This window comes from Archocentrus centrarchus, chromosome 9 (assembly GCF_007364275.1).
Source record: "Archocentrus centrarchus isolate MPI-CPG fArcCen1 chromosome 9, fArcCen1, whole genome shotgun sequence".
Classification (NCBI taxonomy): Eukaryota; Metazoa; Chordata; class Actinopteri; order Cichliformes; family Cichlidae; genus Archocentrus; species Archocentrus centrarchus.
In genome coordinates, this window is record NC_044354.1 from 20434764 (window position 1) to 20452584 (window position 17821).

The following is a 17821-nucleotide window of genomic DNA, read 5'->3' on the forward strand; positions in this document are numbered from 1 at the left end:
CAGGAATATTAAAAGAGAGAAATGTAAATGAATTTGCTTGCCTGGTGTAGGGGATTGTGCAAAGCAAGCCAATACTATTGGCACAAGCAATGGGGTAGCGAGCACATAGTGACACTACAGACGTCATGGTCTCCCCAAAGGCCTCCTGAACTTGCTCTACCATTCCACCACAGGTCAACTCCTCAATCCTGCACAGATGGCACATAAACTGAGATGAGTAAATGAGCCACAATTCCAAATATTTGTTTATAGTTTCACATGATAGCTCAAATTCAGAAATACAAGAAGTATTTCAGCACTGTGTGCACATTCAGATTGCACTAAAATTAGCAACTATGGTTCCTCTTCTAGTCTTACCTTGGTCCACCTTGCAGAACCATAGTGACAGGTCCCACTAGATGGGTGACCCCACCCACTCTAACAGCAGCAGTGAGCAACTCCCTCATGTGAACAAGTGCCTGTTTTCGTGTGCTGCCTCGTCGCCAACGTGTCTGAGCAGCGGACAGGAAACTGCTGCTTGAGACCTATAGACAAGAGAGTTATGACCTGAATGCAAATCAGAGTTCACCCATTTATTTTAATGCATCTATGTCACTAAAAGAATTCAATAAAAAAAATTTTTAAAAAGCACTGGCATGAGTAAGAAACCTACCGCCTGATCAGGTGTAGTCCCAATAAAAGCAAAGAGTTGTCCCAGCAGCACACTGTATGTTGGCTTGTCTCGGCTGTCCTCTATGGTCAAAGACTGCAGCAGGGTAAATGAACTGCTGCGATGACTAGTAGGGTGGTGTCGCCTCCTGAAGATTAAAAAAAAAAGGAAAACAAATACAGGAACAAATTCAAATCAATTCCTATGATTCTCTTTGATTCCTTCTATCAAACACAAACAGAATACCTTTGAGGTGCATGTGTAAACTCCAAGTCTTGGTTAGCAATCATCTCCAAGTCAGATGGTGCAGACATGCTACGCAAGAAGACTGGTTGCTTCACCATGGGGATCACCGTCTTGGCATCAGACACTGACTGAGAAGCTGAGACAAAAACAAGAAGAACTGAATGAAAAAATCAAACTCTTGAGGTGACTAACACCTCATTATGCAGGAATAAATGATGGCCTGACATAAACACGGCTACCTATAAATAGTTAAACTTCACGTTTTCTCTGTGGAGAACCTTCCCAAGTTTGAATTACATAACTGTAGCCATATACTTAATGTGAACACTAGCTTAAGAATATTTCAGTAGTGCACAGGACTGAATCTAATCACATCTGTTTAAAACAGTGGTTTCCAAATGGTGTGCTAAGGCACACTGGTGTGCTGTGAGGTGTGTAACCATATATTATTACTGTATTATACTACACAAACAGTGATGAATGACTTGTTAAAAGTGACTTGACTTGAAAAAGTACCCTTGTCTGACAGTACAATCAAAAGATGACCTGCTAACATGCTGGACGACGTGTGTCTTAAGCTGCAGTTATACTCTGGTGGCACAGACAGCTGGAGACGCTATAACTGCAAACTATTACATGCCTATTAGAAGTATTAGTTGGGCCTTTAGTGTGCCTTGGGCACAAAAAATTGAAAACCACAGGTTTAAAGAAAGAAATCTGTAATCTCGCTTGTGTTGACCAACGAAGCATTACCTGGGAACAAAACCCATAACAAAAGATGACAGACAACGAAATGAGTGTTTACCTGGGCCTGGTGTGCCAGCAGGTGTGGTGGTTAAGCTTCTGCAATGTGGAGCGATGGTAACGTGGAGCAGAAGCTCAGTGCGGTTCATTAGACTTTTCACCAGCGTTTTAGTTTTGGCAAGAGGGGTGCTACTTCTGATGTGTTTACTGTTCACCTCCTGAAAGAACTTCTCCCTGTCATTACAAATATATAATGTTAGAGGATGAACTGCCCTGAAAAAATGTAAACTAGCTAATTAAACTCATTACTTGCCTCAAAGCAAGGACAACATTTTCCAAATCACTAAAATCAAGTGGGACCTCCTTCAGTGAGCAGAGTAATTCCAATTCCTTCATTTTGTTCTGTAAAAAAACAAAACAAAAAAGAAGTACTAAATAACTGAAATCTTACTAACTGTTATTTCACAGACATGTAACTTGTGTATATGGGGCAGTGTACCTCAAAGAAGTGGTAGTCATGAAAAAATGGTGTGTTGTTCTCCAGTTTTCCTTGCTGGGCCTCCTCTACCTCACTCTGCCATTTCTGTTCCAATTCAGCTACACTCTGAAAGCAACACAGGAGATGATTAGACACAGAGTTAGTCCTCTACTCTTCGGTTCTCTTCAGGTCTTATTCATTTCTTTGTATTCTTCAACATTAACTTTATCTTAAATTCAACTATAAATTAAACTATTCAAATAAAGAAACTTAACTTTAAACTAAAAATACATCCATGTCTTTCACTTGTGGCAAGCATAATTAATTTATAACAGTGTTCTCAAACAACCTTAAACTTACCTGCAGCTGACGCTCCATGGCATTAATTTTCTTGAAGGTCTCAGCCATGATCTTACAGAGCAGGTCATATTCCTCTGTGTGATCCTCGCGGTACTGGTAGTTGACGAGTGACTGAAGCGCATCCACCAGGCTTAGATGTTTTATCACACAAGATACTATAACCTCTTCCATTACATCTGGTCTGATCACCTCCCTTACAAAAAAATCATGCAGTATAAAAGTTATGATTTTGACATGAAATAATAAGAGAAAAATCTTGATATAATTTGTAAGCAATGTCAGCTCCCTTATCTAAAAAAAAAAAAAGACTAAGCAGCTATGCTAATAAAAGCTTAATAAAATAACTATATGAACAAAGGGTTGAGGGACATAAATCCTTGATCCCTTTTATTACCTAATCGAAAAAACTGCTTGATTATTACATATTGCTTCAAAAATATGCAAAAACCAGAACACCTAAATTTGTGTGTGGTGTTCATCTTATGGACAGTGACATTTACCATGTACAGTACATAGGTGCTATGCTCTGTTACAGTGAAAGAATTAAGCTCTTACTTTATACTTGGCCGGAATTGTGGTCGAGCCCTTCCGGACACTTCTCGTAACCTAGACATGATCCCGGGAGGAAGGCGGATTCGGGGCAAGTCAAAGTAGGTGCCTGGCATAAGGCCTGGAGGTGGGATGAGCACGTCAGCAGGATAGGTGAACTCCCGATCTTCCTCAATAGTGAGTGGCAGAGGTGAAGGACTGGGAGTGAGGGCAGGAGAGATAGCACCATTTGCTTCCACCTGCCACTGACACCTAGAGAGAGGAAAAAAAAAAGTTTGTCTTCTAGGCTGCCAGCAGCTTAGCTGTGGTTCAACAACACACTACTGAAGAATATGTAGTAATCCTTACAGGTAGTTTTATTTTAGCTCCATTACCTTTGCAACAACTTTGAGCAGAGCAAGTCATGGCAGGCCTCCTCCTCTTTTGTCACCTCTGGCCCATTATACAGAATGCGGAGCATTGAGCAGGCCAGCACTGACAGACCCAGGGCAAGGTCTGCCAGAAAGGGGAGGCCTCCAGAGACATCTTCTGAAGACTCCTGTAAAAAAAAGTGTATATATATATTCAGGATCTTCAGAGTTCTTCAAAAAGTTTAAAACATGATACATTAAAAGGTTCAGGATATGTACATTATTTGACTTTTTACCTGAGCTCTCACAGTGCAGGAGAACCCCCACATGGCTTTATCAGGAGTATTGTGTTCACGTCCACTCCTCATCTCAAAGGAAAATGTCACGGTGTCTCCTTCAACCTAAGACAGAACACAGAACAAAATGTAGCTCTTCAAACTGTCTATTATTTGAATTATATGTGTTGTGCATATGTCTATGTTTAAAAAAAAAAAAAAAAAAAAAACTTCCATCACCTTCACAAGGTCTTTGGGCCATCCTGTCCCCAGGACACTGCGACTCCCATAACCCAGAGTGTTTCCTCCATACTCTGCTACTTTACGACTATTGGTGTTGGGACCAGCATAGATGACCAACTACAGTAGTAAAGAATATATTTGTTTTAAAAAAAAAAAAAAAAAAAATCCACAGTGCCATTCTTCAGAAACTGAACAAAATATCTGTGAATGTGAAGCATGACAGTCACTGTGCCTCCAGATGGTTCATAACAGGAGTCATTACCTTGTCATAGTCATACTGTGAGGAGCAGCGAGAGTCAAAGCGAAGGTACAGACAGCGGGCTCCTGGGATGTGTACGGTCTCCTTGAATTTATAATTGTCCCTCACAGGATGAACAGTCTCTACTGTTTTCCCAGCAGCCCATGGAGCAGGGATCTTCAGTCCTGTCAGGAAACCAGGCTCTTCACGTTCATCAAGAATTCTAGGACACAAATGAGTTAGTACTTTTAAAAACTGAGTTTATGACACTGACATTAAAATACACTTTTCTAGAGTCATGAAGAAAATGATCTCCTCAAAATGCTCCTCAGTGCAACAACATATATATATATATATATATATATATATATATATATATATATATATATATATATATATATATATATATATATATATATAAAATCAACTGGAAAAATTCCTTTGGTGGACCTTTGGAAAACTCACTTGTCATCAGCAGTACATGTCTTTGCCCCCTGCCCCAGAGAGCCACCAACAGGCAGAGACTCTTCACTAAAAAGTGGAGACTGAGTCTTTAGTAACAAGGCAGTCTAAAAAAAAAAAACAAAGAGTAGAAATAAACACTTTAATGTTAGCTGATTTTTCTACTCAAGGAAATATACAAGAACTGTCCACTGGACTGTCAAAACTCCTACCTGGCTGGTATAGAGCACCAGCTGCACCAACTGAGGCATAAGGGCATCGGCAAGAGTGAGGGTCTGCAGGTTTGGGTGCATCAATGAGGTGAGCAACACCGGCAGCAGGTGCCCGAGCATGGTGGCCTTAGTAATCTGTTCCAAACCTTTCAACCTTAAAAAAAGAAGAAGAAAAAAAAAAAAGTGTTGGGGTAAGCGATCCTAAGCAAAAAAAAAAAAAAGACAAGAACAAGACAAGAACAGGAAAAATCTGCCAAAGTAAGTGTAAAAACCTCCTTCAATTAATATCTCCTCTTCCTCCTCCTGTTTTAAGGAGATCAGCATTAATCAGATTTAGTTAAAGCTTCCCTCATAGCGATATAGTACATGAGACCCAACAACGAGAATGTTATGCCTGGCTTAATTTCTGTCAGGTACACTATGGTGTTACAGTAATACAGACTGGTTTCAAATGTGCTGATGCAATATTCCAAAATAAGTAGTAAGCAGATTTTACAGGAATCAAGTGAAAGCGCTTAAAAGTTCACCTGGTTTCTCTGTCAGCTATGTCGCTGTTAATCAGAGCTGTGGTCACCTGCTGCAAGGTTTCCAGTACTTCGTCGCATCCCACCAGGATTTTGGTTGCTAAGGATAGGATGCTGCTTTGCAGCTCCTGAGGATGACACAGAGTAGGCCCACACTTACGTAACACTGCTTCCAAGATTTCTGATAATTATATTCATGCAATATGTAAATATGGTATAACAGAGTCAAACAAACTATAGATTTTTCTGTTTTATTACTGTCATCAGTAACTTTGATTAGGACTACATCCTTACTCAGCAAATAACTGATATCACAGAAAACTGCACTGGGCACAAACTGTTAAGCATTACCCTTAAAGAACTTCAAAAGCCACTGCTTCATTTGGTGGGTTGCTCTCTCTCATTGACAAACACAGACTCAACGTTCAGAAAGGTAGGGGTATTTAAAGGGGATGTTTACCTGTACCTTCATTGTTTCCCCTTGTAGGGAATTGTCACTGTCATCACTATCATCCGGACGGATAAGAATGGTATTACTGAGGAGGTGATTCTGAACAGCCATGAGGTAGCGCAGACTAGGTGACACCACCTAGAGAGAAGGAAAACCATCTTATGAATGTAATCTATCAAGGCATGGTAATCCTGGTTTACATTGATGGCATTTAAGTGCTGCTGAATTGATATTCATACTGGCACAGTGGAGAGCAGCTTCTGGAAGTCATCTCGGGAGACAGTCTGACATTTGGTGATGAGGAGGCAGGATTCTCGGACTACAGTCTTGAGGATACAATGCAGCAGCTCATCATTCAATCTACAAAAGAAGACAGATTTCTACAACTTTAAACAAATACAGATCTAAGAGGAAAATACGGTACTGTTGGAACAAGGCTGCCACTTGCCTGTAGTGGTCATCTTCTTCACTTCCAAATCTATTCTTCTGCAGCTGTTCTGCCAAACTGGTAAGGATGACATCCCGAAGCTGAGACAGTCCACTGTTTCTTTCACCTGAGTATTATAAATTAAAAAACAAAACAAAAACAGACACCACATAAGACATAATGACATGAAGTGTCAGCTACATTAAAGCCTGAGTTGCCAATAGTCACCTTCAGTTAGAACCAGTTTGAGCAGTTTGTTGAGTTCAGCCTCCCCCTGATATAAAATATTCAGGCCTGAGCTACAAAGAAGAGGTAAATAAGGTAAATTTAAATAAAATCATGATCACTTATTTTATGAAACAGCAATTACTTCTGTCTTTGGTAATAACTAACTTACCTAATGGCCAGGCAGACCTCTCTCTGAATCTCTGCTCCTATCTGGTCCACTGGAGCCATGAGTAGCTGCCACAAGAGGAGGCCCGAACGGCGCACACTCTCCCTATTCTGCTCCGACTGAGGATTGAAAAACCTAAAAACTACCTGTACACAATAAATACACAATAAAGTTAGAATCACGCAGAAAAAGCTAAATGTTTGTTTCTGCAAAATTCAGCTGCACCTGAAACTGACCTGAAACACAACTAAGATGCAGCGAATGATGCAGGTGTCACCATTGACCATGGCCTTTTCCATAATGTCACAGATGCTGCTAAAATGACGAGCCTCAATGGGGTGTTGTTTTCCCAGTAAGGCTCCCAAGGGCAAACTGTTGCTGCTGGCTGCCAGCAAGTTGAGCTGGTGGATACACATAGCACCTACATGATGAAGCAGCTGGTTGATCACCTCGCCAGTGGCCACAGTCTCCTCTGTTAAAGGACAAGTTATGCAGATTGTCACGTTTATGGCTTAACCTAATAAAAAGAGCAACTTGTGGTTACAGCGCCTACCTTTGGGTTCTTTGATAACATGGCTGACACCAAGTCTATGGCACACATGATGAAAGGCTTGGTTCCCAGGGTTGCACCACTGATCTATGTAATCACTGGAGCAGGTCCAGATCAAGTTGTTCAGTGCATCATAACATGCGCCTTCAAAGATTGCAGAAATAAATGTCAGCTACGTAGTGTGTTACTATTCTCAGTACATATATATATACACACACACACACAAGTAAAAATGTGACAAATGCTTAGCTCACCTAGCCCTGCCACCTGGGCTCCTCTGCCTAAAGAACTGCCAGGAGCATCAATGAGGTCTGCACGGCTGCTGAACTGACCATCAGCCAGGTTAAAGACCAGACTGGAGGCTAAAACTGAACAAAAATTAACAGCTATGATCAATTCATTCATGACTCACATTATGGTACAAAGCAGTGTGTGTATTAAATCCCTATAAAAGTGCTGCTATTTTCAAATGATATGTGTATTTACAAGCAATATAGCCACGTCACTAACATTATCAATACTTATTTGGAACATTACGCTTTAATCAGATTTAGACAGAACAGCAACTAAACATGATGTAAAGTACTTGGCTTAGCGTATGACTTTCCAAAATCTTAATAAAAAAAAATTCATAGAACAACTGACAAAAACTCAATATAATCAGGATCTAGCAGCGAGCGTCCATGCGTGCCCTTACTTTTAAGTGAGGAGAGGCTGCTGGTACCTCCAAATAGGGAGCGTGTGGCAGAGCTCCCAGATACACCAGGAGGCGAAACCAGCATTACTAGATAGGTTCCACACACATACATTGGGGTCTTTCTGAGAGTCTTTAGAGGGAGTCCACAGCTAGTATTGACCACTAAAAAAGAATTCAACAAAATATTTTAAAGACCACATCATCCAAATGAATCATAGTATGTATGAATTTTGGATATTTATAGTTTCTCTACCATTACCCGACTGTTCTTCTTTGACAGTGTTGGTGATTGCAGAGCCTGTGAGAGCAGCCAGTGTGGCAGAATGGGAGGCCCGGAAGCGTGACATTCGACTTAAGAGAAGTTCATTCAAGCACTTGGAAGACTCGCCTTCTTTGCGAGTAAGGATAACCCTCTCCTGTAAGATGTCTGCAACACACAACCCTGTCTGTGTCTGCACCACGTATAGGAGAGAGAAGACATCAAAGATTCAATAGAGACACAGACGAAAGCAATATTGCTCAGACTACACTGTAGGGTATGGAGTACTCACCGACAGGTGAAAGACATCCATGAAGACAGAGTGGCCTTTCTGTGTTTTCTCATTGAGGCTGGCTGGGGACCAGACCCAGTACAGATAGGTTCCATCTGAGCAGAGGTGCAGCGTGGTCATGCTGCTGCCCACAGGGAAGTGATGGGCTGGCATGGGCACAATCTGGCACACCTGAAGAAGAAACAGTGGACATTAGCCTTAGGTATTAGCTATACCTGAATTTTGAAATACCAAATTAAACACACTGTGTTCAATGTTTTACATGTCACTTCATCTCTGAATTAATACATATTTATTACTATTCCACAACCTCCCTCTGTATCCTTTAAACCTGCACTTTGGCTTTACTGCATCCTGAATAAAGAAAAATCTTCTCCCACTAAGAACTTCACAATCTGTTGGGATTATATATTCGATCTACAGAATACACAGAATAAGTTCGCATCAATTTCATAATAGTGAAATGAAAACAGACAGTACCTGGAGGGTGAATGGGTCAATGACCTGGCACAGCTGATGTGGCTTGGCATCAAAGGATGAGGGACGGTGGAGGAGGCGACCGCTGCTGAAAACCACCCAGCCAGGCTCCAACTCTTCATTTCGACAATACACAAATCCCCTACACAAACACACACAATTGATTCTTCTGGTTAACATTTGGAGTCTATTCCAAGTCATACTAAAGATGCTCTGGTCTAGCAGCTAACTCACACACTCTGTTAGTTTTTCATTTAATTTTTCACTCAACTGTAAGTGTCTGGTCAAATTACGCAGTGACCACAAATTAATTCAAACCTTAGAGTCAATCAGAATTCAGATTTTTATGTGTTCACTGATAATCTAAAAAAAATCTAATCTAATCTAAAAACAAAGCATTCTGCCTTCCTTCTTTCTATGCCGTCTCTTTACCTTGTTTATCACTGTTGACCTTAATGAGAGTAGACTTTGACAAGTTATTGACAGCATATTGTCTAAGAAAAGTGTTGGGAAGCTACTTGTCATACTGAGTGTTGCTGTGAATAGCCACAACAAGAAGAGGAAATGTGAGAAGAGCAGCATGGGTTGATTAGCGTCAGTATCAATACCCATCAGGACACCAGCAGCTTGATGCAACTATCTCCTGCTGCAAGGCTGCATTCAAAGGACGCGTCTTCAACCCTACTTTAAATCAAATTTCTCGTCAGAAATATTTGCTTTTGAAGGAACTTTTTCTGAGTCAACTAAACAATGATACACCATACAGTCAGCTAACACCCTGGCCTAAATCTGATGGGTGTTACATCTTTCATGCAAACTACTCTGCAAATAAAAACTAGAACTACAACCAGTTACATTGCAGCTGAAATCCAAAAATCTGTTTTGTAAGGTCACAATGTGCTTTGAGCTTCAAAATCTGATCATACATGAATTTATGCCCTCATAATGTCTCTGGACCAATTCTGAGCTCTATGACTTATAAAAACACATTGCCCAAGGAGCTAGCCCTCTGACTTCAAATGATATGATTTGCTACCAGTGGATGAAATTAAAAATACTAAAAATAAAACTCAATCAAATCAATCAATGACATGGACAATGTTTTTAAAATGTCTAGGAAATAATGCCTTTGGGTGGAGAAGTATTTTTAGTGCTTGTTTGCTCCTCCAGTCTTTCCTCCTGCTATTCTCTGAATGCTGCAGATAGAGAAACGCAGGCTGGAAGGGGTGTCACATTACCTCAATGTCCCATGTAAACCAGAGCCAAGCTTGCTGAGTCCTCTCCCAGAGGAGTTAGTGGTATATAGATATAGCCCATCTGTGGCTAGACAGCGTCCCAGGTCAGTGTCTGCAAGATAGAAGCACAAAAGGAATTCAGTAGGAGGTAAATGACAAACACATTAAAGACAAGTGAATAACTCATTGGGGCAGTAATCAAGAGAGAAGTGGACAAAACCAGGTGAGGTTTTGGACCACCGCTATGTTTTGCATACTTTTGCAAATGTAAAAATTGTGATGACATCAGAGATCTGATAAAAGATGACTCAAAATGAACAGATCAATTTAGATTGAAATGTAAATGTTCAAATTAGCTTTATAGCCCAACAAAAATGGATGTACAGTATGCCCTGTTCCATCACACTATAAGGCAGTGGTTCTCAAATCCGGGCCTCGTGGCCCAGTGTCCTGCAGGTTTTAGATGTGTCTCTGCTTCAACACACCTGAGTCAGATATAGAAGTCATTAGGAGGACTCTGGGGAACTGAGGAGGTAATTCAGCCATTTGATTCAGGTGTATTGGATCAGGGACATATCTAAAACCTGCAGGACACTGGGCCATGAGGCCTGGATTTGAGAACTACTGCTATAAGGTCAGCTGATTGACTGTAAGAGAGTGAGACATCACTCCCTTTCCTCTCCTTTATCTGCTTAATGTCTTTAGTTTCACCTCAAGTCAAAATCTTTTCACTATATGTGAGGTAGAATGAAACCCAAAAAGGAACAATGTACCTCCCAACCTTCATATTTGCTGGGATTTCATGCATTGCAAACAAGCCAAGTGAATAAACAAAATGTGATAGAAGTATTATAATGGCAAGTGTGACAAGCAGAATCTTCTCAACAACTTGCAAACCAGAGAACTAGAAACTTTCACCCATTGCAGAGTATTATTTATAATTTTTTTATTCAAAGTATCACAAAAGCATTTTCTGAAATTGTTTTTACCTTTACTCTCTGCTCCTCCAGCAGAATTATCCGGTGTGGGTAGCATGTCCTCAAAACCCCAGGACACACAGTGTTTCCCCCCCAAGAGGCAGGATGGAGAACCTGGGCCTCCTTCCAAGAGCAAAAGTCTTGAGCAAGAGAAATACAATGTAGTTACATGCTGGGAAGGTCAGTAAGAATTGTCTTTCAGTGAAACCGAAGCATTTCCCTTACCTGTACAGGACATCTGACACAGGGAGGTGACCCAGATCAGTTTGTTTCTGCAGCAGGTGAACTGTGTGGATGAATGTCTTCAGGGATCCCCTAGAAATGAGTTTGGCAGATTATTCAGGAGACCTCAACATGAAACACAAGTGAAAGTTCATTGTTAAGCATTTCAGCACCTCCTGCAAGTGGAATAATAACTTGGCACTGAATTATGGGCATGATCTGATGTAAAATTAAATGATTTTGACTTCTCCATTAAAATACAAAAGAGATTATACCACACTGAGCAATTTTCTTAAGTTTTACAGATTTTACTTACTCAAAAATGAATTAACTTATGGACCACATTCAGGCACGTTTGTCCGGTTTTATTCTAAAAAGAGCAAATCAATTCAGCTAAAAACCAATGCTTTAAACAGCAAAAGCTATGGAATTTTGACGTGTGTGTGTGCATTTATGCAAACGTTCAACAGTGCTGCTGCAAGTGTTACAACCAACTGCCACGACAAGCATGTTTGTTTGAGAGAAGACATAAAAGTGCCAGCCTCATGCAAGTGAACCCCATGGTGCCATACTACATAAACAGCTGATATTAAAGTCCTGTGCAGTCCATTTGCTTACTTAGCCCTCCTATATAGAGAATTTGCTAACCAATTCCATCTGAAGTGGAGGAGGGGAGAGAGTTAAAGCTGATAGCCCTTTAATTAGCTCCCACTGTTGGTGAAAAGGCATCAGGGCTGGATGGTTCCCCACAACAAAAAGCTCTCTGCCTGAGGCTGAACAAAGAGTGGAGAGTTCTGGTTTTGACAAGTCAAGATCAGTTGTCAGCAACAGAAGGCACAAAATGCAAAAGAACCAACAAACAAGCATATTCTGCTCATCTGTGCAGAAAAACTAACAAACAAACCAGATTCAAGATTACCTTCTTCACATGTCATTTTTGTTTGTTTGTTTCGTTGAATGTGAGAACATGACAACACAAATACAGAAATGTGTGGCAAGTTGAAAGGGGAGGGGGCAACCTACAGGCATCATTTAAGTCTATTTGTCCCCTTAAAGGAAAAGGTCACTTTAAATCATAATGAAGTTGTTCTGAGTGATCACATTAATCCTACAATGAAAAAAATTAATTTTTGGGCACAAGGGGTCACTGAATGAAAGTATGTAAATTATGTGAGTCAGCTGCTGCACCAAATCTCAGTGCACATAAGCACTTATGGACCAGAACTCTCCACTGTCCAATCAAAACAACAAATGGGAATAAATCTTGAAATATTCTAGCAGAGTTCCAGAGACTTAACAAGGCACAATGAAGCTGTTCTGGCAACATGTGATGACCCAACACCTTTCATGCAAACAGTGCAGCCCTGATCTTTTCTAGACAATCCCTGATGAGGGTACATGTAGGACAAACCATTAAATGGTCTTTTATTTGTCATTTCTCTCGTATAAATTCTGTGTGATATCTACTGAGACCGATCTGCACATATGTGAGATCGGCAGAGGTAATAGCCTGGTGAATTCAAAGCTAACAAGTGGTCATCTTATGTCTTGCTCCTGCATGCTCTACTCAGATAGCACCCTCACCTAAACCAAACACCAGTAGTGAGAAAGCAGTTGTCTTTGCCCAAGGGCCCTCTGGTGCTGTCCCATGAATTTCATGAAGTTAATAATAATGAATAACAGTAAGAAGAAAAAGAAAACTCCTGTATAAATATCACTTTCCAACAGTGCTACTAGCTTACATCAACAGAGTGTAGTTCTGACTACAGGAAGTTCTGGTTGTGAATACTAGTGCAGCACTTTTTGACACTGCTGACACAGAGCCAAAAAGTCTGTTTATATCCCAAAGCTTAAAAGCATGATAAAATTTCAACTACTTCTTTATAACACAGTGCAAATATCAAAACAAGATTACTACAGTGTGTTGGGTGCTTTTAAATACTGGATCAAACAATCACTTAACCCTGTCACTTAAGATCGGCAGTATTATTTGTAGATACCTTTAAATCACATTATTTTCACTGCTTTCATATTTCAATAAGCTCTTGTCTGTAAATAATCTTTCAGTGAATACCATTAGTATGGTACGCTGTTGACAAGAACAAAAAGAAGGATTCTAAGAAGAATGAAGGTAGAACAGCAAGGAGGAGTGGACAGCCTCACCTGGCACAAGCAAGTGCCACAAGTGCAGCAGCAGCATTTTCCCTCTGTCTGTGCGTTTGTAGAATCTGTGTCTGAGCCCGTCCATGTACAGGGCCTGACTCCTGGGCACCATCTTCCAGCCAGGAGCATAGCAGTCCCTCCAGGCCATTGAGGCAGTCAGAGGGCTCTTTGCTAAGGCTGAGCGGCTGGCAGTCCCGGAGGCAAGCTAGCAGTACCTCTGCTGTGACACCGCAGAGCGCCGGGTCACTACGAGTTTGGGACTGCAAAAGGGGGAAGACCAGCAACAGACCGACACGGGAAGTGAAGGGTGCCTGCTCGGGTTGCTGGAGCAGTCCTTGTCTTTTGAGCAAGGCCAAGGTCTCCTCATCAGCCCCTCCAGTTCCCTCTCGCTCCTGCTGCTCCTCCAGGGCCAGCTGCCGCTGCGCCCCCCATAGGCCACGCAGGGCATTGAGACGATACTCCAGCAGACGGGCGTATGCATTGCTCTGATTCCCACAGACAGCACGCAGACGCTCAGCAAGCTCTACCGGGTTCTTGGTCTCAAATGTTAGAATCTGGAGGGCAGAGGTACAGAGAAAGAGAAAGAGAGAGAGAGAAAAAAACAGGTCTCAAACTGTTGACATTTTTTCTAAAGCATTTTAAAAATAAGAAATAGTGCAATATTTAGAGATGGGAGACAGACATCTTTGGTTTCCTGTCAATGTCTGGCTACATGCAAATGAAATTTTCCTTGTCAGAGGAAATATTTAATCATAATAAAGAAGGTGCACTATGGAAGAGGAGAGAAGAAGAGAGCAGTGAGGAATTTTATTTTTACTGATATGAATTTCAATAACATCTGTATTATACTTTAGCTGCATCCAAATATTACTTAGAAATAACTCTTTGTTAAGACTTATCTGCCAAAACAGCAAGATGTTAAAATGTTTTCAAATTGGCATCTTTATAGAAAACAATAGGAAAAATTATGTTCTGCTGTAAAACACCCCCATTCAAAAGTGGGGTCAAAAGATATATCATATTCTGTATGAGCAGATAGCAAAATACCTTTGATTTATGAAGAAGATCTTACAGCATTTCCATAGTTAGCTATGAATCATTTCCACAGAAGGAGCTCTTGTCTCTCCAGTTCTTTGGAGTATGCAGTAATGGTCAGAGATAGCAAAGCACATATCCTATCACAAGTGAAACAATGTGCCTCATGTGCACTTAGGCAGCATTTCAGATATTGATTACACATAAATCATGGACTAGAAAAAAACCAAACCATTATACCATTTAGCAGGCACAATTTGTATTGATTCAATTTCAGAAAGGCTACTTATGTTACAGTAACACCCCTAAGCTGGATGCTGGGCCTTCTCCACCTTGCTCTGCAAAAACTGCTGCAAGCAGATAAAAATAGTCAGCATCACAACACCTACGAAAACAGCACCGAATGGTCGAGCCAGTCTTAAAACTGGACACAGGCCTGAAATGTGGGGGATCTAAATGTTGCCAAGAATAAAAAACAAACAGAGGGTCTAACAATGATGCAAGAACGTTTTCTTACAGGACGTTTTAGTACCATTTAGTAGGACTACCTACCATAAACACCAAGTTCATACCACCAAACACAGCTCCTCTATTTCAGCTTTGCTTTATAAGACGCACGCACGTTTTACCATTTCGTTAAGGATGAATCACGCTATCCATTATGTAACCATACTCTTTATCCAATACCAGAGCCCCTAATTCATAATTCATATGGAAGTTGAAGAATTTATTACCATAAAATGCCCAACATCATAAGAAATCTTGATGTAGGTCACTATGACTGGTTCTATTATAGTAAAGCTAAGCAAAGTTTTACTTTAAAACTTTATTAGGTCGCTAAAAGCACTAAACAGTCCTCAGTGAAATGTCATTTCCAAACTGGAATCCCGAGGACTGAGTAGCAAAGAAGCGCCTCTGGAGCTGTAAAAACTACACGTATAGATTCATGAGTTGGACCTTGCGACCTTAACCCAAAATAACAATTCAATGAAGCTATGTTTGCTGTTAGAGAAGCATCTATCTTCCTTATAAGCCAAGCCAATCTTGACAATAGTTAAACATGCCCAAAAACAAACCTGTGTTTGTGGCTATTAGCATATGAATATGGATTTAAACATCATCTAAATGGATCTTCAATTAATTATGTATTGCTATATGATCTGATATTTTCCTACACTGATTTGTGCATCTAAGCAAGGAATTTGGAAACATACCTTTCATTAAAATGTCATATAAAGTGTCTGTAAGTTAAAGTCTTGAAATGCAAATGACCGATTGCAGGTGTGAACTCTTGTAAAGGTTAGATTCAGCTCACAATATCTCAACTATCATGAAGCTTGATTGTTTAAAGCGAGTAACCATCACCATCTGTCAGTCTACTACTCATCAACAGGCAACTCAGTAGAAATTTGACACCAGCTCATGACCATGTGACATGAAGACTGCGGCAAATATCCTCCACAGTCTGATAGATGCTGCTAGATTCAAAACAAGACACGGTAGGGAAATATCGAGTATGTAAATATGCGCTGTTAGCTCGAAGTTTCTATCAGCAACTGCCACCCAACAGCATCGACTCTGCCGGTTGTGTGATGTTACCTTCAAAATAAAAGCCTATTTTGAAGACACAATTTGGTGAACATTCATTTTTTAAAATTATACAATTAAAATAGCTTCTAAAAAGAGACAATTGAAATTTGATTTAAATTTTTAAGTTACCGCGACAGGATAGATAATAATGAAAAAAGCACTGCGTTTGACAATGATCATGAAATACATTGTCATCTTGACGTATTCATAGCAGAGCTCTGTTTACTGCTAGCTAAATTAGCCAGCATGTAGTCAGCAAAAATAATGGCATCAATTTATATTTGTAAATCTAAAATATAAATAAGTAAAAGCCGTGCAGCTTGACACCTGAAGTACACCTCTAATTGACACGTTAGTTCAACTTTGAGTACGATATTAGATACCAAATTAATATTACTTCCACGTGAATACTGGAAGACTGTGTTACTATGTAATCTTGTAGATTTTAAGAGTGAAAAGTGCCATGTTTGTTAAAAGATTGGCTTATATTTTGAAGTATGGGACAGGAAGTGAGTTGACCGGGCTATTTGTTGACTTGATGGTGACTTTAGCAGGACAGGAAACTTGCAAACCTCTGCGCTACCGTTATCACTGAGGGTGTGTTGCAGGTGACAGTCAAAACAAATTCTCACATTAAATAAACAAAAAGACACACTGATCACAGCGATATGCACAAGTGCTGCTATACACCGCTCTTTGTGTGTGTGTGTGTGTGTGTGTGTCTTTGTGTGTGTGTGAGTGGGTGTGAGAGAGAGAGCGATGGCTTTCACCCACCTCTTGCTCGGTGTCCCCCTGCTCCGATACTCCAATTTCACTGGGCAGTTCGGCCAGATCTGTGACCCGAATGAGACCGTCGTGGAGAAAAATGGTCTCCTCCTTCACCGAAAGCCACTGGGACGAATCCACAGCCCCGGAGCCCATCGCTCTCTCCTCCGACAGCGTAGCCAAAGGGGTCGAACATTAAAAATTCAGTGACAGAATGACAGAAACGCCCTAGCTAGCCTGATAGCGACTTACAATAACATAACGGCCGTTAGGCGCTGCGGTCTTATCTGACTAATGTTTGACAAGGGAGACGAGGTAACTGACTAGTGCCAGGCAGCGTGGAGGGGGGTGAGCGGTAGTGGTAGGTCCTCTTTAAATTACATGGGTGCTCTGGTCGTGCTAAGAGCGGCTGCTAGCTGTCTGGCTCAGTTAGCTGAAGCGGAGCTAACTTACCGTACGGTATCGTTATAGCGTTACCGAGCAGAGTGGGCGTGGCAGCCGTGCTAAATCCGTTATTGCGTCGCACCGTCTGAACGACAGTCTTTTCGAGAGTCAGAGTGCACCTGTAGTACTCTCATTTCACAGTTGCAACCCGACTGCGAGCGGCTCTGCTAACGGCCCAGTGTCTGTGTCAATGCCTGGAGAAGATAATGAGAGTCACCAAGCTGTCAGTGCGACGCCATGTTTCCAAGGCCAACTAGCCGCTCCCAGAATGCACCGCGTGCTAGAATAAAAGCTGTCAAAAGTCATTTATTTTGGTATCCAACACCACGTCTTATTATAGCTATGACGTGACAAAAGCACATTTAACATACAATTTAGAATAAAAAAAAAAAACATTTTTATTTATTTATTAATTTTAGTGTCATCTGCCTCCCTGTCTGTAGCATCCCTCCTCTGCCAACCCAACCCCTCTGTATGTTCTCTTTCACTACGTCCATGAACCTCTTCTGAGGT

General features: G+C 40.9%; 1 protein-coding gene across 3 annotated transcripts in view; it reads right to left on the bottom strand.

Moving 5' to 3' along the window:
• The window catches only part of hectd4 (HECT domain E3 ubiquitin protein ligase 4), a 41948-nt gene extending 24391 nt beyond the window's left edge, over positions 1–17557 (bottom strand). Inside the window, exons 1-33 of one of the 3 annotated variants that reach the window (XM_030737115.1) lie at positions 16874–17557; positions 13475–14028; positions 11315–11404; positions 11102–11229; positions 10116–10224; positions 8881–9019; positions 8401–8571; positions 8109–8301; positions 7850–8011; positions 7407–7520; positions 7156–7296; positions 6839–7074; positions 6606–6748; positions 6437–6507; positions 6230–6335; positions 6021–6141; positions 5797–5919; positions 5334–5458; positions 4807–4960; positions 4598–4701; positions 4157–4355; positions 3892–4011; positions 3673–3777; positions 3401–3564; positions 3033–3278; positions 2478–2670; positions 2139–2243; positions 1953–2041; positions 1701–1873; positions 896–1031; positions 653–797; positions 358–524; positions 42–188 (exon numbers count right to left, since the gene is read on the bottom strand). In XM_030737115.1, coding sequence (XP_030592975.1) covers positions 42–188; positions 358–524; positions 653–797; positions 896–1031; positions 1701–1873; positions 1953–2041; positions 2139–2243; positions 2478–2670; positions 3033–3278; positions 3401–3564; positions 3673–3777; positions 3892–4011; positions 4157–4355; positions 4598–4701; positions 4807–4960; positions 5334–5458; positions 5797–5919; positions 6021–6141; positions 6230–6335; positions 6437–6507; positions 6606–6748; positions 6839–7074; positions 7156–7296; positions 7407–7520; positions 7850–8011; positions 8109–8301; positions 8401–8571; positions 8881–9019; positions 10116–10224; positions 11102–11229; positions 11315–11404; positions 13475–14028; positions 16874–17020 — 5120 coding nt within the window. In that variant the 5' untranslated portion in view covers positions 17021–17557. Of the gene's footprint in view, positions 1–41; positions 189–357; positions 525–652; positions 798–895; positions 1032–1700; positions 1874–1952; positions 2042–2138; positions 2244–2477; positions 2671–3032; positions 3279–3400; positions 3565–3672; positions 3778–3891; positions 4012–4156; positions 4356–4597; positions 4702–4806; positions 4961–5333; positions 5459–5790; positions 5920–6020; positions 6142–6229; positions 6336–6436; positions 6508–6605; positions 6749–6838; positions 7075–7155; positions 7300–7406; positions 7521–7849; positions 8012–8108; positions 8302–8400; positions 8572–8880; positions 9020–10115; positions 10225–11101; positions 11230–11314; positions 11405–13474; positions 14029–16873 lie in introns of all 3 variants that reach the window. The other 2 variants (XM_030737114.1, XM_030737113.1) reach the window with 2 other exon arrangements.
• Positions 17558–17821: the final 264 nt, after the last annotated feature.